The sequence below is a fragment of the Sapajus apella genome, unplaced genomic scaffold (assembly GCF_009761245.1).
Source record: "Sapajus apella isolate SASKATOON/1434 unplaced genomic scaffold, GSC_monkey_1.0 scaffold45, whole genome shotgun sequence".
NCBI lineage: Eukaryota > Metazoa > Chordata > Mammalia > Primates > Cebidae > Sapajus > Sapajus apella.
The window spans coordinates 10,620,775-10,646,215 of NW_022436985.1; the positions used below are offsets into that span (position 1 = coordinate 10,620,775).

At 37.3% G+C, this 25,441-nt stretch overlaps 1 protein-coding gene and 1 pseudogene across 6 annotated transcripts in view; one reads left to right on the forward strand and one right to left on the reverse strand.

Moving 5' to 3' along the window:
- The window catches only part of KLHL8 (kelch like family member 8), an 86,758-nt gene that overhangs the window by 30,364 nt on the left and 30,953 nt on the right, over window positions 1-25,441 (forward strand). For 4 of the 6 annotated variants that reach the window (XM_032239676.1, XM_032239674.1, XM_032239679.1 and 1 more), the window contains exon 2: window positions 23,068-23,428. In XM_032239676.1, coding sequence (XP_032095567.1) covers window positions 23,213-23,428 — 216 coding nt within the window. In that variant the 5' untranslated portion in view covers window positions 23,068-23,212. Of the gene's footprint in view, window positions 1-17,880; window positions 18,097-20,808; window positions 21,657-23,067; window positions 23,429-25,441 lie in introns of those variants that run through there. The other 2 variants (XM_032239675.1, XM_032239677.1) reach the window with 2 other exon arrangements.
- LOC116524371 lies at window positions 10,009-17,768 on the reverse strand (annotated as a pseudogene).

Consider the following 25,441-nt stretch of genomic DNA (forward strand, 5'->3'; position numbering starts at 1 on the left):
ACGCGCCACCATGCCCAGCTAATTTTTTGTACTTTTAGTAGAGACGGGGTTTCACCATGTTGACCAGGATGGTCTCGATCTCTTGACCTCGTGATCCACCCGCCTCGGCCTCCCTGAGGGGCTTTTATGGAAGCATCAGATTATAATAATGTTCTGAGCTTACTTCTGGAACTACACAGTTCTTTATTAGAATCCCAGCCTTCCACTTGCTGGTTGTGTGAGCATGGCAAGTTATTTTCTCTCTTTCCTTAGCTGTGGAAGGGGGATAAAAATGATACTTCTATCTTACCAGAATTGTTGTGAGGATTACTTGGTATTGTATGTGAAAGCACTTTGTAAACTGCAATCAACTATAATATTCATTGATATTACTAGTCACATGTTATATGTTAAAATGTCAGTATAATTTATTTACTGGTGGATATTGCTATGTAGATACTGTCAGTTTCTTTCTTTCTTTCTTTTTTTTTTTTAAGTGGGTTGACCATGCAAGAAAGTGTGTTGTTTGGTTTGGTTATGAATTATTTGGTTGGTTCTTGAGAATCAGAGAGAGAATTATGGAAGAGGGTTGTAGGGACCTAAGGAAATTTTCTACTTCATCTCTCTAGTTGCTAACCTGCATCTGTGAGTGTGCCCATAAATGGTCTTCCAAGGGTCTGTGCACTCTGTATATTTATACTTTTCTGGGGAGAAATTAAATGAAAATTTGTACTTTTCTGGTGATAAATTAAAAGAGCATCATAACATTGTTCCCACTAAAGGTTTAGAAAACCACTAGTTTCATTGATCTAGGCAGATTTCTTTAGTAACAATGTTAGAGATTATTATTTTTTTTTCTTTCTTTCTTTCTTTTTTTTTTTTTTTTTTTTTTTAAGATGGGGTTTCACCATGTTGGTCAGGCTAGTCTTGAACTCCTGACCTCAGGTGATCCACCCGCCTTGGCCTCCAAAGTGCTTGGATTATAGGTGTAAGCCACCATACCCGGCCAGAAATTATTTTTAAAATTAGCTTTTGGTTTTTTCGTGTGTGTGGCGGGGGTTGGGAGGAAGGAAAGAGAACGGGTCATTTTTGAAGCACTGAGTGCCTGTTTTTCTTCCAAGGTTAGAAGTTGATATTCATGATGCACTACCTTCATGTGAATAATAGTGCTGCTACTTCTACCTGGAAGTGATACCATTGATTGATTACTTATAATTAGGCAGATATCGTCTACTCCTTTCTTCTTCGCCACCCCCAGCCTTGATGGGCAATAGAATGGTGGCAGAGAATGGCACTTTAATACAATCCAGTGTGTCAGAATATTGTTTAAAATGCCAAAAGTTAATTTGGCTTGTTTATTCTAAAATTTGGATGATCTGTTTTCGCAACAAAACACCCAATGCTAAAGAAAATTAAGTATTTAATCTTTCAAACTAGATGATATGTACACAATCTGTTGTATAATATTTCATGTATATCATAAGAGTATAAAATCCTAATTGATCACTGACTTATTGCTAGTTTGGAATGGATATGGACATGTATGTTTTCAAGAAATTTACAGTTTGCTTTTGTAGATTATTATAATTTTGATTTTAATTTGTAACATTTAAAACTTATTTGCCTTTTTGGAATTTCTGAATCACATATAGTTCTAAATCTGAGTTTATTCTTATAAGAGTTTGGAATTTTGCCCTGTTTTCTTTGTATACTGATTGCTGGGCTATAAGGCTTTACAGTGTGAAACCAAGTTCTGTTTCTGGATCAGTTACCAGTAGCATACACAAGACTGGGAGAGTATGAGGTGAATCAAGTGATGCTATACAAACTTATGAATGAAACTGTCCATTAAGTAATATTGTCTTTATCCTTGAGATCTTTTTTCCTTTCATATTTTCATTTAAAATTGAAATGTTTTTCAAAGTTCAAGGTTCTAAACCAATACTTGGGAATTTATAGAATAAAGTAGCAGAAGTGTGGTTCTTTTTAAAAATAGTCTGAGAAGTCTTAAATAAACCTTAAAGATAAGTAGTAGAGATAAATGCCAATATTGCAGCATACTTTATATATAAAAGGTAAGTCACTATGCTCAATCTGTAGTTATTTTAATGCAGAGGATTGCTTAACTTACTTTAATAATGAAAGTTTGAATTAAATTAATTAGATATGGAAAACAAAAGGGAATAATTTCAGCAAACATTTTATCTAAGGGAATCCTATCATTTTAAGAAGATCAGTGATTTTTATGCGTATTCTCCTACACTTAAACCTTTAAAATTCTGTCTGGGCATGGTGGCTCATGCCTGTAATTCCAGCACTGTGGGAGGTCAAGGCAGGCGGATCACTTGAGACCAGGAGTTCAAGACCAGCCTGGTCAACATGGTGAAACCCCGTCTCTACTAAAAATACAAAACTTGGCTGGGCATGGTGGCACTTGAGAGGCAGAGACAGTGTGTAATCCAAGCTACTTGAGAGGCAGAGGCAGGAGGATCCTCATCTTTTCTATAATGAGTTCCTAATAGCGGTCTCATGTAGAGCATTATAAAGCATATTTTCTTTCTTTGCTGGAAAAAATGTTGATTGCAGGACTGTTCCTGACCAAGTACTGAGGATCACATAATTTATAAAAGGAGTAACAAAACAAAAGTAATAACATTTATTGAATGCTTACCATGTGCTAGATATAGAGCTAAATACTTTATATAAATTACTTCATTTACCCCTCACAACAACCTTAGAGCTGATGCTCAGAGTAATTTTAAGTGACTTGCCCAGGGCTACATAATTAATATGGAATCCCAAAACTGTCTAGCTCTAAAGTCTCTGCTGCCAACCACCAGTTTATCTGCCTTGTGTCACATATGGCTGACAGATTTCTCTCAAAAGTAAGACGACAGCTTCTGTAATTTTAAATAGCAAACTGTGCTACTGTAATTTAGAACTAGAAGGAAACTGATTATCTAAACCCAGGGTCAGCAAATTGCTGCCTGCAGGCTAAACCAAGCTTGCTGCCTGTTTTTGTAAACAGAGCTTCTTTTTAAAAATGAAGACGCCAGATTAGGTAACTTCCCAGTAATGTAGCTAGTAGTAATCCAATGTCAGTAACTATGTTAATGAGCCTCTGAAAGTCTGCCAATCTCCGAATCCCATGCTACCCACTAAACTCTATGTAAGATCAGCAGTGTGCTGTATTCAGAGGGACTGTGCCTGGTTGGCATAGCTATCCCTTCAGTAAGTAATAATTTCAGCGTTATGCTTTTCATTTTGTTTCAAACATCCAGTGGGAAATATCACATAATTTGATACTTGGTAACAAATTATTGATAAATTAAGTTTTTAGTAGGTGTTATCTTAAGTTCAACCTTGTTACTTCTCTGACATTCTCAAATAATGAGTAATATGGGCCCTTCTTAAGGTTCACGCATGTAGTTCACATATTTAGGTAAAATTCAGGATCTTTCTTTTACTACTTGATACTAGACTTTTAGACCACTATGACTGTGATAAACTAAGTGACCCAGTTCAAACAAGGAAATGATTACTGTAAGGTGTCAATGGAATTCCTTTTTAATAAAACACATTCCAAATGGAAACATTTTACAAAGTATTCAGTGTAGTGAAAATATTGTTTATAGACCCTGGAAATGACATTAGTATTTAACAAGCAGGCTTTAGTAATAGTAGCATCTAATATTGCATATGTCGTTTAAGGATGGGGATATACTCTTAAGCATGTTAATAGGCAATTTTGTCATTGTGTGAATGTCTAGAGTATACTTACACATCTAGGCTATGTTGTATAGCCTGTCACTCCTGGGTTACAAACCTGTATAGCATGTTACTGTACTGAATACCATAGGCAATACTATAACACAGTGGTTACGTATTTGTGTGTAAACATGGAAAAGGTACAGCAGTCTGGGCACAGTGGCTCATGCCTGTAATCCTAGCACTTTGGGAGGCTGAGGTGGGTGGATCACAAGGTCGGTGAATCACAAGGTCAGTAGTTTAATACCAACCTGGCTAAGATGGTGAAACCGCATCTCTACTAAAAATACAAAAAAAAATTAGCAGGGTGTGGTAGCAGGTGCCTATAATCTCAGCTACTCTGGAGGCTGAGGCAGAGAATTGCTTGAACCTGGGAGGCAGAGGTTGCAGTGAGCTGAGATTCCGCCACTGCCCTCCAGCCTGAGAGAGAGAGAGACTCTCTCTCTAAAAAAAAAAAAAAAAAAAAAAAAAATACAGAAAAAATAAAGTGTTACAATCTTAGGAGACTACCATCATCTATGCATTGGTTACTGTCATCATCTGTTGCTGACCAAAACACTGATAGGCAGCACATGACTGTAAATACTGTAAATGCTATTATTAAGAAAACCTTTTTTTCCCACCTCTTTTTTTGAGATAGGGTCTCACTGTGTTGCTTAGGCTGGAGTCCAGTGGCAAGATCATGGCTACTACAGCCTCAACCTCCCTGGGCTTAGATGATCCTTCTACCTCAGTCCCGTGAGTAGCTGGCACTACAGGTACAAGCCACCATACCTGGCTAATTTTTAAATTTTTTGTCGAGACTGTCTCTCACTATGTTGCCCAGGCTGGTCTTGAACTACTGGGCTCAAGCAATCCTCTCAGCTCATTGGTAACTGGTTGTTTTTAGCTTTTCAGTTTTCAAAATAAAATTTCTATGTTGTATAACTCGCAGCCTAAGTATCAAGATATTTCTTAAGAAGTGGAACTGCTACATCAGAGGGCACTAAATTAAAAGGATTTTTGGTACCTTAGTTAAATGGAACCTGGAAAGGCTTATATGAACAGCAGTGTGTGAGATTATTTCCTGACACGTTTACCAGTTTTATTTTTTGTCTTTGCCAATATTTATTTCATTGATTGAAGATTAACTTTTTAATATTCTCATTGATCACTTTTCCTTTTATTATCATCTACCTTTTTTCTTTACATAAGGACAGTTTTAGGCAGACAGTGTTGCTGTGCTACTAACTGAAGGCCATGTTATTGTTGATCTCTAGTTGGTTATTCTTCCTTGAAGAGCACATCTGTCTAAAAGAGGACTCTGACATCGAGCTGCTTCAGGCATCTAATTCACACTTACGTTTAACTGTGACTTTGACTTTAGCACCAGTGACCTCTCTTATCAGTCTTTCCAGTTAGACTACTAGATCTCTCCATTGGCTTTCCTATCAGTATCAAATTTCAGCATGCCCTGACTTCCAGTTAGGAAATTATTCCTTCCACCTCAGTGATCTCAGCTCACTGCAACCTCTACCTCCCAGGCTCAAGTGATCCTCCCACCTCAGCCTTCCAGATAGCTGGGACCTCAGGTGTGTGTCACCATGCCTGGCTAATTTTTGTATTTTTTTTGTTATGATGGGGTTTTGCCTTGTTGTCCAAGCTGGTCTTCTTGAACTCCTGGGTCAAGTGATCTGCCTGCCTTGGCCTCCCAAAGTGCTGGGATTACAGGCTTGAGCCACTGAGCTTGGCCAAGAAAAACGTTTTTTTAAAGTCACAGTAGTAACTTGTTGGAAGTCATGTATACTTTGATTAGGAACTATTGAAGCTATTATACAGTTTTTCAAACCAGCAGATTCTCTTTTAATTTTTGATATATTTTGAATTGTTTGACTCAAAATTTTACAAGTTTATTCTTTTGTATATAAAAAGGAAATAATGAGTATAGCCTACTTTTTCCCTGACTTAAAAGTAAAAATGGAAATTTTAAGAAGAGTATTACCTTTGAAATAAAGTGATTCAAAGATTGAAGTAAATGTCTTATGCACAGTGTAGTGAAAATCATTTAAGCATATATTGATTTGGATTGTAGTAGAAAAATAATCTCTAGTGTTCATAATCTGTTCATTCATTACAAAAAATATTTTAAGTACTTCTGTTTATTTATTATGTTACATGTGTTGACTGAACATGGTAGTGATAGCAGTGAAGAGAGATGGTGCCTATATTTTACAGGCTTATATAGTGTTACAGGGAAGACTGGTAGTGAATAGGTACTTATTATAAGTAGTAAGTATTTAAAATTTGACCAAAAGTTGAGTATGTGATACACTTTATGATAAGTGCAATGAAAAAGACTTCAGATTTTTGTGGGAACACAGAGGAAGTACTAGGAATAGGGAATATTTTTAGGGATGGCCTTAAGCAGATGAACCTGAGCTGAGTCTTAGAAGATGAGCAAGAGTTAGCCAATAAGGGGAGAGTGGTGGTAAAGGGCATTTCTGAAAGAGTGGAAAACCTGAAGGGAGGCAGAGAGGTGTGAAATAGCCTACAGCATGAGGAAAATTAAACACATTCAGGTTTTGCTCTATAGAACATGAGAGATAGAGTTTGCCATTTTGTTATTTCACAAATATGCAGGGTTATCAACTTTCCGGTGTAGCTCTAAAATTAATCACATGGTGCTATAAAATATCTTTTCTATTTAAAATCTTTAACTGAATTATAAAATAACTTTAATTATTTCACAGATATGTAAGAGTTGGATTTTGGTAAATGCACACACAGCCTCAGTCAGCTTTCAGATGTAGCTCTAAAATTAATCAGATCCTGCTATAAAATATCTTTTGTATTATTTAAATTCTTCATCCAGCTGAATTATAAAATAATTTCTTTAAAGTTATTTTAAAGAGGATTGTGTCAAATAGAGCACTACAGCAGTAATTATATTATGACATTGAGGATTTTTTTGTTTGTTTTGAGACAAAGTCTTGTTCTGTTGCCCAGGCTGGAGTGCAGTGGCGTGATCTTGGCTCACTGCAACCTCCGCCTCCCAGGTTTAAGCAATTTTCTTGCCTCAGACTCCCAAGTAGCTGGGATTGCCCACCACCAGGCCCAGCAATTTTTGTATTTTTAGTAGAGACGATGTTCCCCATGTTGGCCAGGCTGGTCTCAAACTCCTGATCTCAGGTGATCTACCCGTCTTGGCCTCTCAAAATGCTGGGATTACAGGCATGAGCTACCATGCCCAGCTGGCATTGAGTTTTTTTAAAGGTGCCTTCAGAGTGCCATTTGGGGCTGGATGTGGTGGCCCTGTAATCCCAGCACTTGGGGAGTCTGAAGTGGGCCAATTGCTGGAGCTCATGAGTTCACCACTAGCCTGGGCAACATGGTGAAACTCCATCTCTACCAAAAATACAAAAATTAACCCAGTGTGGAGGTGCGTGCCTGTAGTCCCAGCTACTCAGAAGGCTGAGGTGGGAGGATGGCTTGAGGCCAGAAATCAGAGGTTGCAGTGAGCTGAGATTGCGCCACTGCACTCTAGCTTGGGCAATAGAGCCAGGCCTTGTATCGAAAAAAACAAAGCAAAACCCAAAACGGAACAACAAATGCCATGTGGAGTTCCTCTTTCTGTTTAGTAGTCTTTTGATTAATGTGTAGTGTGAAAACACAGTCACTGTGCTGCAAAGAGTTGTGAGGATAACACAGTGTAAAGTGAGTTAGTACAGTATTCAGTGTAATGATATTACATGTTGATATTACATGCTAAAATATGTTAGAGATTATAAGTACAAAGGAAGCTAGAGAAAGAGAATAAGGTGGTCTGGCTTAGCATAATAGTATCTTTAAGCTTTTGCTATCAGTCCTGTTTTCTGTAATTCATTGTAAATGATGTTTACATATAAAAATATATTAGTTTTGTTACATACGCTCTCATTGAACCATAAACCTGTTTGCTTCTGTTTGAAGTATTTTTCTTCGTAACTTCCTCTTTTGTTGATCGATATGACTTCGCTGGCACTTAGAGGAGCAAAAAAAAAAAAAAAAAAAAAAAAAAAAAAAGGAATCAACTTCCTGTCTGTTTCATTGTCATAACATGCCAGCATGTGACTGAAATGGACATCCGTGGCATGTTATGACAATGACATGCCACGGATGTCCATTTCTCTCTCGTTTTGTGTTTTTAGTCTTTTAATATATTTGAAGAAGGAGAAGTATATCATTTATTTTTCTCCCCAAGAATCAGAATCTTAGACATATATATATTTTAATTCTGGCTGTTTAAATTCTGGAGTTTAGGCTGAATTACATTTTTACTTGATACTAATATACAGTCTATAAGTCCTAAAGTCTGCTGAGTTCCTTAGGCAGAGTGAATAGTATTTGAAGAAGGAGCTTTTGCTGCTCCTGTCTTCCTATTCTATCATATATAATAAATTTTTAAAAGTTGAGAACATTGCATTCTTTAAACAGGCCATTTTAAGAGAATTTGGTATAGACAGTTTTTAAGCTGTTATATCTTACCCAAATCTGTAAAAATAATTTTATAAAAATTAAAATGTTAAAAATAATTTTATAAAAATGAATATTTATTAAAGCCCTTTTCCGCTGGGGGTGGTGGCTCATGCCTGTAATCCCAGCACTTTGGGAGGCTGAGGTGGGTGGATCACTTGAGGTCAGGAGTTCGAGAACAGCCTGGCCAACATAGCCAAACCCTGTCTCTACTAAAAATACAAAAAAAGAAAAAAAAAAAAAAATTAGCCGGGTGTGGTGGCACGTGTCTGTAGTCCCAGCTACTCCAGAGGCTGAGGCAGCTTAAACCCTGGAGGCGGAGGTTGCAGTGAGCCGAGGTCATGTCACTGCACTTCAGCATGGGCAATAGAGCGAGACTCCATCTAAAAAAAAGAAAAGCCCTTTTCATAGAAGTAGTACTCTGACAAAGGAAAACATTTTGTGACAATAGTAACAAAACTTTCACTAGATAGAGCTAGAGTAGGTTGTTGTAAGGGAAAAAAGTACATGACGGTCATTTTGAATTGTATGTACTTTAACTTAGTAAAGTTAAAAAATAAGATATTAGTGATACCCACTGTCATAATACTCAAATAGTTAGGGTACAAAATATGGTATGACAAAGTAAGTAAAAGAAGACTACTGGGCGCAATGGTTCAGGCCTGTAGTCTCAGCATTTTGGGAGGCCCAAGTGGGAAGATGGCTTGAGTCCAAAAGTTGGAGAGTAGCCTGGGCAACATGGCAAAACCCCATCTCTACAAAAAATACAAAAATTAGCCCAGCATAGTGGTACATGCCTGTAGGATTGCTGGAGCCTGGGAGATCAAGGCTGTGATAAGCCAAGATTGCACCACTGCACTCCAGCCTGAGTGGCAGAGTGAAACCCTGCCTCAAAAAAAAAAAAAAAAAAAAAGACTCACTAGACTAAAAAGAGTTGACCCAGGTTTTTTTGTTTTTGTTTTTATTTTTTGGCCAAGCACAGGGGACTTTATTGATGGTACATGACAAGGTGGGGCTCCCTAGACCCCTCTGTCTTCAGGGGGTCTGCATGGAAACTGTGAAGGGGGAGACTCGAAGTGTAGTGGGGGCTGGAGTGTGGCAAGGACTTCCCAGCAGTGAGGGCCTCTCTCTTCCTCTTATGCTCTCACTGGGGCTGGTGGTTTGGGGGTCTTACTCCTTGGAGGCCATGTGGGCCATGTGGTCCATCACCCTGTTACTGTAGCCAAATTAATTGTTATACCAGGAAATGACCTTGACAAAGTGGTTGTTAAGGGCAATGCCAGCCCCAACATTGAAGGTGGAAGAGTGGGTGTTGCTGTTGAAGTTGGAGGAGACAACCTGGTGCACAGTGTAGCCCAGGATGCCCTTGAGGGGCCCTCCCACATCTGCTTCACCACCTTCTTGATGTCATCATATTTGGCAGGTTTTTCCAGATAGCAGGTCAGGTCCACGACCGACACGTTGGCAGTGGTGACACGGAAGACCATGCCAGTGAGCTTCCCATTCAGCTCAGAGATGGCCTTGCCCACAGCCTTGGCAGTGCCAGTAGAGGCAGGGATAATGGTCTGGAGAGGGGCAGTCCACAGTCTTCTGGGGGGCAGTGATGGCATGGACTGTAGTTATGTGTCCTTCCATGATACCAAAGTTGTCATGGTTGACTTTGGCCAGGGGCACTAAGCAGTTGGTGGTTTAGGAGGCATTATTGACAATTTTGAGGCTGTTGTCATACTTCCCATGGGTCATGCCCATCACGAACACAGGGGCATCAGCAGAGGGGACAGAGATCATGAAGTTTTGGCTCCTCTCTGCAAGTGAGCCTCAGCCTTTTCCATGGTGGTGAAGACACCAGTAGACTCCATAACATACTCAGCATTAGCATTGCCCCATTGGATTTTGGAGGGATCTTGCTCCTGGAAGATGGTGCTGGGATTTCCATTGATGACAAGCTTCCCATTCTTAGCCTTGACAGTGCCATGAAATTTGCCATGGGTGGAATCATACTGGAACACGTAGACCATGTAATTGAGATCAATGAAGAGTTTATTGATGGTGACAATATCTACTTTTCCAGAGTTAAAAGCAACGTTGGTGACCAGGAACCCAATATGGCCAAATCCATTGACTCTGGCCTTCACCTTCACTTGGTATCTCAGGGATGTGGCCAAAGATGCATGAGTACATGCAGCTGTCTGTCAAATGGGAGGAGCACAGAGCTGAGTTGACCCAGTTTTTCACATTGTGGGGGGAAAAACCAGCTCATAGAGATCATGTTAATTCAGTCTCTCAGAACTCTGGCTCATTGTAGGCAAACACATTGATATTGTTAAGACACAGTCTTTTAAAAAGAGTACACTGTGTTAAGCAGGCAAGTCTAAAATACAAAAGGAAGAAAGTGAACAAGTTGGAGAAATACAGAGTACTATGGGGCTTCACAAGAAAGATCACACCCCATTGGGAGAGTTAGAGAAGACTTCATAAAAGAAGTATTATTTAAGCTGGGCCTTGACATCATTCCCTCACAAGGAATAGCTTGAGCACTTGCAAATATATTTGAGGAAAACTGAATAATGAAGTCTGTGATATGGTGGAAAAATAATGGACTTAATCACAGCTAGATTGAAACCCCATCTCCCAACATTTTTAGCTGTGTGGCCTTGGGCAAGTCAGGGATGCTAGGACCATCTATAATGTGATGTTTAGACGAGAGTATATTTAAGATTTCTGGCAAAATAGATAGTGTACAGTGGTTTTGTAAGTAGTTTTTCCATCTTCTTTCCCCCTTTCCATACCTTATATAAAAAAATTGAATGGAGAAAAAGACTGAAAGTTAGACTAGAGCCAGAGCAGTGAGGACCTTGAATGCCAGGATAAGCTGAACTACATATTAAGCAGTTTCGAAAGGATAATTAGAGCTAGATAAATCTACCAGCATCCAATCTTTGATAGGTGTTTAGTGATGGGAAGGAGGGAATGTGGTGATTGGTTAGGGGAAGTCATTGTAATCCAGGTTAATACATGATGTGCATCTGAACTAGAGTACAATGAAGAGAATAGAGTTCTATAATAATAGGAAAAAAGGGATGGGTGAATAGGAGAGATTTTTCCAAATAGAATCCAGGAGAATTGAAGTGGATAGGTTGTGAAAGTCGAGAGAAGTCAAATATGGCTCAAGTTTTGAAGTAGGATAACTGAAAAAAATGGTGTTGCTACTTGTGAAAGTAGGGTAATTTAAAAGTATAGTGAGAGAGAAGATAAGGACCTTGGTTTTTCATATATTTTGTTCTGTAATTATATTTCACTTATAAAGTGCTCTGAACAGTAGTCTGGTAGTTAATAGCACAGGCTGGGGAGCCCTGCTGCCTAGGTTGACATACTGGCTCCACCACTTACTTGGGCTTTACTCCATCTCACTGTGCCTCAGTTTTCTCAGATAGTTAGGGCACAAAATATGGCATGACAAAAAAAGTGAAGGAAGATTCCTGAGCACAGTGGCTCAGGCCTATAGTCCCAGCATTTTGGGAGGCCTAAGTGGGCAGATGACTTGAGTTTAGAAGTTCAAGACCAGCCTGGGCAACATGGCAAAACCCCATCTCTACAAAAAATACAAAAATTAGCCTTGTATGGTGGTGCACCTCTATAGTTTCAGCTACTTGGGCAGTGGGGCTGAGGTGGGAGGAAAAGGGCAAAATAAAAGTAGCTGCTTCGTAGAGTTGTAGTGAGGACTAAATGATTTAATTCACTTGCAATTAGAATAGTGGCTGGCAGATTGTTTTCTATCATAATGCTGATGATGGTGTCTGCTTTCTATAGTGTTTGTGTGTGTGTGTGTGTGTGCGTGTGTGTGTGTGTTTTGTTTGTTATCTTGAGTTAGAATCTTGTTCTGTCACCCAGCATGGGATGCAGAGGCATGATCACAACTCACTGTAGCCTCAACCTCCTGGGCTCAAGCGATCCTCCCATTTCAGCCTTGCAGGTAGCTGGGACTACACCACACCTGCCTAATTTTAAAATTTGTTGTAGAGACTGAATCTTACTGTGTTGCCAAGGCTGGGCCCAAGTGATATTCCCAGCTCGTCCTCTCAAAGTGCTGGGATTACAGGCAAATGCCATTGTGCCTGGCCTGCCTTTACATTTTATTTTGTGGACTTGATTTATCTCTTAAGCAATAGAGTAGCTTGTGATTATATTGCTTTGTGTCTTTTGAATTTTATCATGAGTATATTGGAATGCAACTTTCTTTTTTCCATTTTATTTTTTATCATATAGCAAAATTGACATTTTGGGGGTACAAGTCCATGAATTTTAACAAATGTGTAGATTTGTCTAATCACCACCCAAATCAATTTTAAATTAACATTTAAAATAGATGCAAAATAGTTTCATCATCCCATAAAACTCTCTTTTTGCCATCTCCTTTTTGTCATACTCTGCCTGCCCCTCATCCCTGGCAACCACTGATCTGTTTTTCATCACATTGATTTTGTCCTTTTGAGAATATCACATGAATGGAATCATAGACTATGTAGTAACCTTTTGAGACTAAGCATCCGTTGAGATTCATCCAAGTTGTTGCATGTACCACGTTTGTTCCTTTTTATTGTGGGGTAGTGTTCTATGGTATGGTTGTACCCACAATTTTGTTTATTCATTCAGTTGTTGAAGGTTATTTGGATTATTTTCAGTTTTTAGCAATTGTAACTAGAGCTGCTATACGTTTTCAGGTGCAAGTTTTTGTGCAAACATGAGCTTTCATTTCTCTAGGTTAAATTACCAGGAGTCAGATTTCTGGGTCATAGTATGAGAGTATGTTTAACTATGTGAGAAACTGCCACGTGCATTCATTCATTCATTCATTCATTTGAGCAGTGGTGCTGTTTTGCATTCCCACCAGCAATATATGGAAATTCCAAGTGTTTCGTATCCTCACCAGTACTTGGAATTGTTAGTATTGTTTATTTTAGCCATTCTAATAGATGTATAGTGGTATTTCATTATGATTGTGGGGTGTGTGTGGGGGGGGGTGGTGGTGACAGGGTCTTGCTGTGTTGCTTAGGCTGGAGCGTAGTGGCTGTTTACAGGCATGATCAGATGAACAGCTTCGAACTCTTGGGGTTAAGCAATCATCCTGCATAGCTAAGACGATAAGCACACACCACTGCACCTGATTCATTATTTTAATTTTCATTTCCCTAATGACAGTGATGTTGAACATCTTTTTGTGTGCTTATTTGCCATCCACATATCTTCATTGGCGACGTGACTTAAAGTCTTTAGTCCATATTTTAGTTGAGTTATTTTTCTTACTGCTAAGTTTGAAAGTTCTTTATATATTTGGGATGCAATTTTTTTTTTTGTCAAATGTGTGATTTGCCAACATTTTTCTCCTGGTTTGGAGCTTGTCTTTTTATTTTCTTATGGTGTCTTTCTCATAGCAAAAGGTTTTAATTTTGATACAGTCCCTTTTAGCAATTTTTTCTTTCATATTTAACAACTAGTAGCCTGACCCTGAGTCATAAAGTTTTTCTCCTATGTTTTCTTCAAAAGTTTTATTGTTTTATATGTAAGTTATACATGTATATAGTATAAAACATATTTTACATATTGTATAAAATGGATCAGAAACTATGTAAAACTATAGCCAGGGGCAGTGGTCTCAAAGTTTAAGGCTACAGTGTGCAATGGTTGTGCATGTAAATAGCCACTGCACTCTAGCCTAGGCAACATAGTGAGACCCCACCTCTGAAAAAAATTTTTTAAAAACCTTATAAAGCCATGTGCGTGTGTGTGTTTGTGTGTGTGTGTGTGTGTGTGTGTGTGTGTATGTATTTGTCTATATTTACTTATAGTCTCATCCATGTTTTAGTTAATTTTTATATTATATGTGAGCCTTAGGACAAGATTCTTTTTTGTTTTAGACACAGGGTATTGCTGTGTTGCCCAGCTGGACTTGAACTCTGGTGATCTTTTTCCCTTAGTCTCCTGGGCACAAACCATTTTATTGTTTATATAATCCTTACAGTCATTATAATGGATTATAGTTTATATAAACTATAGTCCTTATAATGGATTATAGCTTATAATCCATTATAATCCTTATAGTCCGGCTATAAGGATTCATTTTTTCTGTGTGTGTAGATGTCCAGTTCTAACATCATCTGTTGAAAAAACTGTCTTTTCTCTATTAAATTGCTTTTGTACTTTGTCAAAAAACAATTGGTCATATTTGTGTGGGTCTACTTCTGAACTCTTTGTTCTTTTCTGTTGATGCCTCTCCATTCACTATTACCATCTTGTCAATTTTTAAAAATAGGCCTTTTAGAGTTACAGAAAAATTCCCATATACTTTCTTATCCTCTTTCCCTATTATGTACATTTTACATTAGTATGGTAATTTGTTCCAATTAGTGAACTAATATTGGTACAGTAGTGTTAACGAAAGCTCATACTTTATTCTGATTTCCTTAGTGTCTTTTTTTCATATAAATTTTACACTTAGCTTGCCTATACCTACAAAAAATGTTGCTGTGATTTTGATTGGAATTGCTTTAAATCTGGACATCAATTTATAGGGAATCAACCTGTTTACTATGTTGAGTCGTACAGCCCATGATTCTTTTATCTCTTCATTTATTTAGGTTTTCTTTGATTTCTTTCATCAACATTTCTCAGCATACAGATTTTGTACATGTTTTGTTAGATTTATACGTATTTCATTTTAAGTTACTGTAAATGGTCTTGCTTTTTAAAGTTTCAGTTTCCAGTTGTACATTGCTAGTATGTAGAAATATTAATTTTTTGGGTGTTCACTTTGTTTTTAGTGACCTTGCTCAACTTACTAGTTACAGCTGTTCTTTGGGAATGGTTTACATAGACAATTATGCCTGCTGATAGGGACAGTTTTATTTCTTTCTAGACTTTGCCTTTTATTTCTTTTTATTGCTTTATTACACTGGAGATAACTTATACTTTGTTGTTTTTCTTCTTTAGTATGTTGTTGTGATGGTTTAATATGATGGTAATATGTATGGTAAACTATTTTTTTGAATATTGAAGCAGCCTTGCATAAACTCTTAGGATAAATTCTACTTGGTCATGATCATTCTCTATATTTTCTAATTATATTTGCTAATTGTTGGGGATTTTTGATTCTGTATTTATGAGTGATATTGATTTATAGTTTTCTTTTTCTGTACTAGCTTTGCTTTTGGTACAGTAACAGATCATGTCATAAAATGAGTTGAGAAGTGTTTTCTCCTCTTCTGTTTTCTGAAAGAAATTTTATAGAGTTGAGATTATTTCTTCTTTAAATGTTTGGTAGAATTTAGTGAAACCATCTCGGCTCGAGGATTGCTTTTCAAACTGATTTAAATTCTATAATAGTTATAACAATGCTCAGGTTGTCTTTTGGGTGAGTTTTGGTAGTTTGTGGGTTTTGAGGAATTGGTCCATTTCATCTAAGCTGTCACATTTGTGTAGAATTTTTCATAGCATTCATCTTATTTACCTTTTTAATGCCAGTGGGGTTTGTAATGATAGTCTCTGATATTCCAGATTTTGGTAATGTGTGTCTCCCCCTCCCCACTTTTTTGCCAGATGTTTATCAATTCTGTTGATCTTCCACCTTCCCCCCCCCCCCCCCCGAAATGGAGTCTCGCTCTGTTGCACAGGCTGGAGTGCAGTGGCATGATCTTGACTCACTGCAACTTTCGCCTCCCAGGTTCAGGCAGTTCTCCCTGCCTGAGTCTCCTGAGTAGCTGGGATTACAGACGTCCACTACCATGCCTAGATAGTTTTTGTATATTTTAGTAGAGACAGGGTTTTGCTATGTTGGCGAGGCTGGTCTTGAACTCCTGACCTCAGGTGATCCACCCACCTTGACCTCCCAATGTGGTGGGATTGCAGGGGTGAGCCCCTGCACCCAGCCTGTTGATCTTTTAAAAATATTTCTTGGTTTTGATTTTTATCTATTTTTGTTGTTGTTGTTGTTGTTTGCAATTTTATTTTGTTTGCACCCTTTTTCCTTATGCTTGCTTTGAGTTTATTTTGTTCTTCTTTTTCTAGGTTCTGGTTTCTGAAAGTAAAGGCTTAGAATATTGATTTAATACTTTTTTTTTAATGTAAGCACTTAATTTTCTAAATATTTCCCTAAGCCACATGTTCACCTGTAGCCTACAGATTTTTGAAATTTTATATTTTCATTTTTGTTAAGAACTAACATAACAAAGAAATTTCTAATTTTTCTTAAGACTTTCTCTTTGCTCCATGGATTATTTAGATGTGTACATTTAATTTGCAAGCATTTGGAGAGGTTTCTGTTGTCTTTGTTACTTGCTTCTAGTTTAATTCCATTATGGTCAGAGACTACATTGTATACAATGTAATTTCTTTTAAATTTGTTTAGGGTTATTTATTGACTCAGGATATGGCTTATATTGGTTCATGTGCACTTGAAAAGAATGTGTATTCTGCTGTTGTTGGAAGAAGTATTCTGTAAACACCCATGAAATCCATTTGGTTGAAGATATTCTGTTCTTTTATATCATTGCTAATGCTCCGTTAACTAGTTCTGTAACTGGAGAGAAATGTTGAAATCTCTTCAGTTATAATCGTGGATTCGTCTGTTTTTCCCTTTAGTTATTTTTGGTTTTGCTTTGTGTATTTTGAAGATTTGAAGTTAGGTGTATGCACATTTAGACTGTGTCTTTGTGAATTGACACTTCTGTCATTATGCAGTGTCTTTTTTTATTGTGGTGAAAAAAAACAATGTAAAATTTACTATCTTAACAATTTTTAAATGTACAGTTCAGTAGTGTTAACTATATGCACATTGTTGTCCAACAGAGCTCTAGAACTTTATCTTGCAAAACTGAAATGATACCCATTGAACAGTAACTCTTCTCTCCACCTCTCTTGGCAACCACCATTTTACTTTCTATGAATTTGACTGCTTTAGACACCTAATATAAGTGGAATCAGTGGAACTTGTCTTTTTGTGTCTGGCTTGTTTTACTTTGTATAATGTCCTTAAGATTCATCCATGTTGTAGCATATGAGAGGATTTTCTTCTTTTTGGAATCTGAATGGTTTTTCATTGTATGTATAAACCACATTTTATTTTTTCATTTATCTGATGATGGACATTTAGGCTGCTTCTACCTCTTGGTTGTTGTAATAATGCCACAGTAACCATAGATGTGCAAATATGTCTTTGATGTCCTGTTCTCATTTCTTTTGGCTGTATACCGAGAAGCAGAATTGCTGGATTTTATAGTAGTTCTGTTTCTAACTTTTTGAGGACTATCCATACTGTTTCCATAGCAGCTATGGAAGCTATTTTACATTCCCACCAACAGTTAAAAGGGTTTCCAGTTTCTCCAAGTCCTTGCCAACACTTCTTTCTTTGCTTGCTTTCCCCATCCCAACAAGTGTAAGGTGATATGTCATGATTTTGATATACATTTCCCTGATGATTAATGATATTGAACATCTTTTTATATACAGTTTACAGTCAGTATCTGCAGGTTATGCATCCCCAGATTCAACCAAACATGGATTGAAAATGTTTTGTAAACCCAATAAAAATAATACGTATTTTAAAAATACAATATAACAACTATTTACATAGCATTTACATGGTCTTAGGTATCACTGTTGAATCCAGCCGGCAGACTTGACCAAGCAATGGATGAAAAATGTACACTGACACAGACTTGCCAGTCAGTGCGGCCAGGGGACCTCTGCCAGAGTCATGTGCCCAAGAATGATCAAAGATCTATCTTAGGACCACATGAGTAAACAAGCTATTTAGATAAACTCCTCTACATTCCCTTGTTATCTGCTCTATGTTGTTAACTCAAGGTAAGAGGATTAGGCTGCCTTCAGCCATAAACCTTTTCCCAAGGCTTTTGCAAAACCTTCCAGCCTTCCAAGAAGGCTTGCATCTTTCTGTAATTTTCCACTGCCCTGATGGATCTCCTACATATCATAAGTAATCCAGGGATAATTTAAAGTATGTAGGAAGATGTACATAGGTTATATGCATACCAATTTATATATGGGACTTAAGGATACATGGATTTTGGTATCTGCAGGCATCCTGCAACCAGTCCCCTGAGGATACTGAAGAAGGGCTGTACTTCTTGGCCGTTTATCATCTTTGGAGAAATGTCTATTAAAGTCATTTGCCTTTTTTTTTTTTTTTTTTTTTTTTTTGAGACAGAGTCTCACCCAGGCTGGAGTTTAGTGGCATGATTACAGCTCACTGCAGCCTTGAATTCCTGGGTTCAAGTGATCCTCCCACCTTAGCCTCCTGAGAAGCTGGGACTGTAGGTGCATGCCACCACATCCAGCTAATATTTGTATTTTTTGTAGAGACAGGGTCTGTGTTGCCCAAGCTGATCTCGAACTCCTGGGCTCAAACAATCCTTTAGCCTCAGCCTACCAATGTTGGGATTACAGGCATGAGCCACTACACCTGGCCTGTTTTTGGTTTTTGTTATTTTTGTTTTGAGACAGGTGCTTGCTGTGTTGCCCAGGCTGACCTTGAACTCCTGGGCTCAAGTGATCCTCCTACTTCAGCCTCCCAAGTAGCTGGGACTACAGTCATTCACCAGCCATTGCACCCAGCCTTTTGCCCATTTTTAAATTGGGTTCCTTTTTTTTTTATTATTATTATTGAGTTGTAGAAGTTCTATGTATATCTGGATATTAACCCCTTATCATGTATATATTTGCAAATACTGTTTTCTTCCATTCTGTAGGTTCCCTTTTCTTCTCTATTGATTGATTGTTTTGCTGCACAAAAGTTTTAAAATTTAATGTCTCATTTGTGTGTGTTTGCTTTTATTGCTTGTGCTTTTATGTCATATACAAGAAATCATTGATAAATTCAATGCTGTGAAGCCTTTTCCCCCTGTGTTTTCCTCCAGTAGCTTTGCGGTTTCAAGTCTAGTCAGTTTATGATTTCAGGGCTACATTGAGGCCTTTAATCCATTTTAAGTTAATTTTTGTATATGGTGTAAAGTAAGGGTCCAACTTCTTTCTTTTGTACATGATATTTTTATGTAGTGTTTTTTTATCACTAGCAGTTTTATGTGTTTGATATATTTTCTTTTCCTTTTCTTTCTTTCTTTTTTTCTTTTTTTTTTTTTTTTTTTGAGATGGAGTCTCTCTCTGTAGCCCAAGCTGGAGTGAAGTGATGCAATCTAAGCTCACTGCAACCTCCGCCTCTGGGTCCCATTTCAAGCAATTCTCCTGCCTCAGCCTCTTGAATAGCTGAGATTACAGGCACATGTCACCATGCCCAGCTAATTTTTGTATTTTTAGTAGAGATGGGGTTTCACCATGTTGGCCAGGCTGGTCTTGAGCTCCTGACCTTGTGATCCACCTGCCTCGGGCTCCCAAAGTGCTGAGATTACAGACATGAGCCACCACATCTGGCCTACTCTTCAGTTTTTAAAAATTCTTTAGGATTTTGTTGTTGTTGTTACTGTTGGCATGGTGTATCTTCTTTCCATCCAATTACTTTAACCTATTTGTGTCTTTATACTTAAAGTAGGTTTTTTTTCTTGTATGCAGTTGATAGTTGGGTTTTTTAAAATCCAATCTGAAAACCTTTCTTTTTAAAAAACTGTTTATTTGAGACCATTGTAGATTCACTTGGCAATGGTAAGAAATAATAGACCTTATGTATCCTTCACCCACTTTCCCTCAATGATAATATGTTGTATAACTTTTGTACTAGGAAATTGACTTTGATACATTCTGCCTATGCTATTCAAATTTCACCTGTTTTACATGCATTCGTATGTGTATGTTATCACATGTAGATTCATATGATCACTACTACAGACAAGATACAGCATAGCTCCATCACAAGTATCTCTTGTGCTACTCATTTATAGCCACAGCTACTCCTCCCCTCTCATCCTTCCCTGACCTCTGGCAAACAATCTGTTCTCTACCTCTGTAATTTTGTTATTTTGAGAATGTTATACAGATCAATCATACTGTATAGGTTTTTAAAATTGAGCATACTTTGAGATCTATCCAGGTTGTACATGTTTCCATAGTTTGTCTGTATTGCTGAGTAGTATTCCTGAGTCTCTACCTTTAATTGGAAATGATTAGTTCATTTATATTAATGTGATTATTGATATTGTTGAGTTTAAATCAACCATCTTACTCAAGGATCAGCAAACTATGAGCTTGGGGATTAAATCACACTCACCAAGTGTTTTTTTACTTTTTAAATTTTAATTTAATTTAGTTTCTGGAGACAGAGTCTCACTCTGTTGACAGGCTAGAGTGCTGTAGCGCGATCTCTGCTCACTGCAACATCTGCCTCCCAGGTTCACATGATTCTTATGCCTCAGCCTCCCAGGCAGCTGGGTTTACAGGAATGCACGACCATGCCTGGCTATTTTTTGTACTTTTAGTAGAGACAAGGCTTTGCCACGTTGGCCAGGCTGGTCTTGAACTCCTGACCTCAGGTGATCCACTCACCTGTGCTGGGATTATAGGTGTGAGCCACCTCGCCTGGCCACCAGGTGTTTTTCTTTTTATAATTAAAGTTTTATTGGGACATGGCTATGTTTATTTATTTACTATTGTCTGTGACTGCTTTTGTGTTACAACGATACAGTTCGGTAGTTGTGATAGAGACTATGGCCCACAAAGCCAAAAATATCTACTCTATGGCCCTTGACAGAAAAAGTTTTTAAGTCATGATTATGCTATTTGTTTTCCATTTGTCCCATTTGTTCTTTGTTGATTTTGCAGCAGGAATGTGAATTTAAAAGAGCTGTTACAGTGGTTGGTGCCTGTTAGAATATCTATAGAAACTTTCCTCAGATAAAATTTTAGACCTGACAGAAGGTGTCTGTATTTGCTTTTTATTCTATGTAACAAATTACCACAATTTAGTGGCTTAAAATAACATGCATTTATTATCTCACAATTTCTGTTCATCAGGAGCCTGGGTACGGCATAGTTGGGTCCTTTGCTTAGAATCTCATAAGGCTGCAATCAAGCCGTTGGCCAGGCTGTATTATGTAGAGGCTCAATTATGGAGAAATCTGCTTCCATACTTATTCAGGTCATTGGCAGAATTCATTTCCTTGCAGCTGTATGACTGAGGGTCTGGCTTTTTACTGACTGTCAGGTGAAATCCCCTCTCAGGTCCTAAGGATTGCCTGTAGTTCCCTGCTACATGACTCTCTCCATGGTGGTTTGCTTTTCAAGGCCTTCAGGAGAGCTTCTCACTCCAGTCTGCTCACACAGTATTCTATAATGCAACATAATCAAGAGAGTGGCATCTCATCACTTTCCCACATTCTGTCAAGTAGAAGCAAGTCACAGGTTCTTCCTGCATGCAAGAGGATTATATGAAGACGTGACTCATTAAGAATCACTGTCATGTATGTCTGCCACAGAAACCAAAAGAAGGCATTAATAACTATATAATCTTACATTGACCATTTTGTTTCCTTTCAAAAGCTAGAAGTGATGAGACTAACCATAAAGAACCTAATATAGCTAAAGTTCTGGTTAGGATATTTACAGTTTTCTGAAACTACATAATAAGCAGAGTTTTCCAATCTAATACCAATATTTTAAACAAGCACTTGTAAATTCATTATTGTATTTGATGTAAATCTCGGGATAGTGCCATGAGATAGATAAGTATCCCTGTTTATAGATGAAGAAACTGAGAATTAGTAAAGTCTTAAAAAATATTACGTGGCCAGTAAGTGATGGAATAGGTGTTTTATTAATAACTTAAAATCCTTTGTTCCTGCCACCAGAGTAGAATTGTAGCATAGATACATTGATGGTGTGGATATTCATCAAATATGCTTTGATGATGAGGAAAGTTTGATTTTATGTGTAAATACTAATAAGTTCTATGTGAAAATGGAAATAAAATGAGATCTTTGCAAGAGTGTAGCATTTTCTATGTGTGGCAGTACATTATTTCTAATCCTCAAAATAGTTCTGTAAGTGGTATCTCTGTTTCATAGGAGAGTTTGAGATCTAAGCAGGTTGTCATTTGATAAAGCTCATACAGTTGGTATGTGGTAGAATCATGATCTGACTTCAGAATCTAGGATGAACCTAATTCAATCAAAGTATCCTTCTGTTTTGGCCTTGCATTACTAAATCATATAGCTGGAAGGCAGCTATACTAGTGTTTTACTGTGTATATCTATTCCAGTAATTTCATCTCTACTTAATTGTTGTCATCTGTTAAGTAGGATTGTTTATCTATATTGATAGTAAAATACAGTCTACTTAGCCTTGGATGAAGAAGTCTTTAGTGAACTTTGCCTATCATCTATAGGATCATGTTGTTCTGCTAAAACAAACAAACAAACAAAAAAAACAGTTAAGCCTCAAAATTTAACATTTTTAGTTCATGGCCACATGAGGTGGCTCAAGCCTGTAATCCCAGCACTTTGGGAGGCTGAGGTGGGCAGATTGCATGAGCCTAGGAGTTTGAGACCAGCCTGGGCAACATGGAGAAACCCCATCTTTAAAATAAAAATTTAAAAAATAGAAAAATTTTAGTTCACAGCCTTTCTATTTGAAGATATCATATTTCACTCAAAAGTCAATTGTTGTTGGATTTTAAAGGAGTTCCTTTATTGATATAAAATAATTAGCAGAAGTGAATTATGTGACATTTAGTGTAAAAACAAAGTTTTTTATTTTATAAATGATTGATATAGTTATTTTGCATGTATAGTATTAACAAGTTATAGTTATTGACAATAATTTTTTCCTTTTGGTTTGTCTCTATGTGTTTTATTGTTGATTTTTCAATCACAGCAAACTATACAATGACAGTTGAGTGGGTTTTGTAAAACGTCTGAACTGTAGTGGCTACATCTACCTTCTGCCTTCTCCCTACCCTTTGAAAAAGAATAAATGGAATGTTTGAGAAGAGAGCTATATTAAAAGAGGAATATTGCAAATGGCTTCAGATTCTGTGAATGGAAAACAAGCTAGGAATCACATTACAAAGGGGAAAAGGCAACAACAGCATCAGCAAATAAAGAACAGATCCTCAATTAGTGATGGTGATGGAGAAGATTCCTTTACTTTTGAAGCAAATGAAGCTTGGAAAGATTTTCATAGTTCTCTTCTTCGATTTTATGAGAATGGAGAACTCTGTGATGTCACACTAAAGGTGAGCTTACCTTTTTTCTACCTTTCTTAGCGCCTTCAGTGTACTATGAAAAATGGGGGTTTCTGTAACCACACAAGGCAAATTTTGTTGGTATACATATTTGATACAGTCAGAATGCTTTTAGTCTCAATCTTTTTTTAGTATAGGAGACAGGACATAGAGGGTAAATGAAGAGAAGCTAGCATAAGGTAAAATTATTGTACTAATTTAATGTTGATACTAATTATTTCATAGTTAACTTCTCAGAGTTCTGAAACCCTAGAACAACAACAAATATTATCAGTGAAATTAATAAATTGCTGTTGACCAGATAAGCTTTTCACTTGTGAATTTAAATATCTTGATGTATTTGCTGACTCTGAATATAGGTTAGAAGTCAGGAATTTGGATTGTTTACTCAGCTATACTAGTGTTTTACAGTATATCTCTATTCCAGTAATTTAATATTTACTTCATTGTTATCATCTGTTAAGTGGGACTGTTTACACCTGATAGTGAAATATAGTCTACTTAGCCTTGGATGAAAAAGTCTACAGTGACCTTTGCCCATCATCTATAGGATCATGTTGTTCTAACAGCCAGTTTTAATAAAATTGGAAAAGTGATAAAGCAGTATGGAAAAGCCTATGTTCTGATTGTTTCTCATTACAAATTGAAAGTACTTTCTTCTTATCTCTCAGTGAAGTATTAAAATTTTTTGGTGGATTCCTGGGCTTAAGCAATCCTGCTGACACAGCAGCCTGAACAGCTGGGACTAGATGCATGTATCACCATGCCTGAGTAATTAAAAATATTTTGTAGAGATAGGGTCTTGCTATATTGCCCCAGCTGGTCTCAAACTTGGGTGCAAACAATCCTACTGCCTTGGGCCTCCCAAAAAGCTGGGATTATAAGTGTGAGCCACTGTGCTCATGATAGAAAATTATTTCTCATAGTTCTGAATGTTGGGAAGTCTAAAATCAAGGTGCCAGCAAGCTTGGTGTCTGGTGAGGGCTGCCCTTTCTGCTTTCAAGATGGTACCTTGTTGCTGCATCCTTCAGAGGGGATAAACATTATGTTCTCACATGGAAGGCAGATAGGCAAAATGGGCTTAAGCTAGTTACCTCCAGTTCTCTCTTAAGGCACTAATCCATTCATGAGCACAGAGCCCTTTGATTTCATCATTTCCCAAAGGCTCCCCCTCTTAATATTAGCACAGTGGGGATTAAGTTTCAATACATTATTTTGGAGGGCATTTAGAAGATAGCACAGACATAATCTAATAGAAGAGAAAAATAATAATGGAGAAAGTGATCTATATTTAACAGTTAAGCATTCTATATTAAGACATTTTAAGACTCTGTGTTTAAGGAAGATCCTTTCCTTCACTCAGCTAGTAAGTCAGTATTTTAACTTTTTCATGTTTCTCGGGGGTATAGTCATGTGCCACATAAGGACATTTTGGTCAACGATGGACTCCATATACAATGGTGGTCCCATAAGATTATAATGGAGCTGAAAAATTCCTATCACTTAGTGATGTTGTAGCTATCATAATGTTCTAGTACAATGCATTACTCACATGCCTGTGGTGATGCTGGTGTAAACAAACTTACCACATTGCCAGTTGTATAAAAGGTATAGCACATAGTTATGTACAGTACCTAATACTTATTCATGCTAATAAATGATTATGTTACACGTTTATGTATTTACTATACTTTTTATTGTTTTTATTAGCCTGTACTCCTAAAGAAAAAAAGATTAAAAAAGAAAAAAATTGCAGAAAATTGATTCTTAACAAAACCAAGAAAAGAAAAAAACATTATAAAACAGCCTTACGCAGGTCCTTCAGAAGGTATTCAAGAGGAAGGCATTGTTATTACAGGATATGACAGCTTCATGTGTATTATTACCCCCGAAGACCTTTCAGTGGGACAAGATCTGGAGGCAGTAGACAGTGATATGTATGATCCTGACTTGGTATAGATGCAGGCTAATGTCTGAGTTTGTGTCTTAGTTTTTAACAAAAAG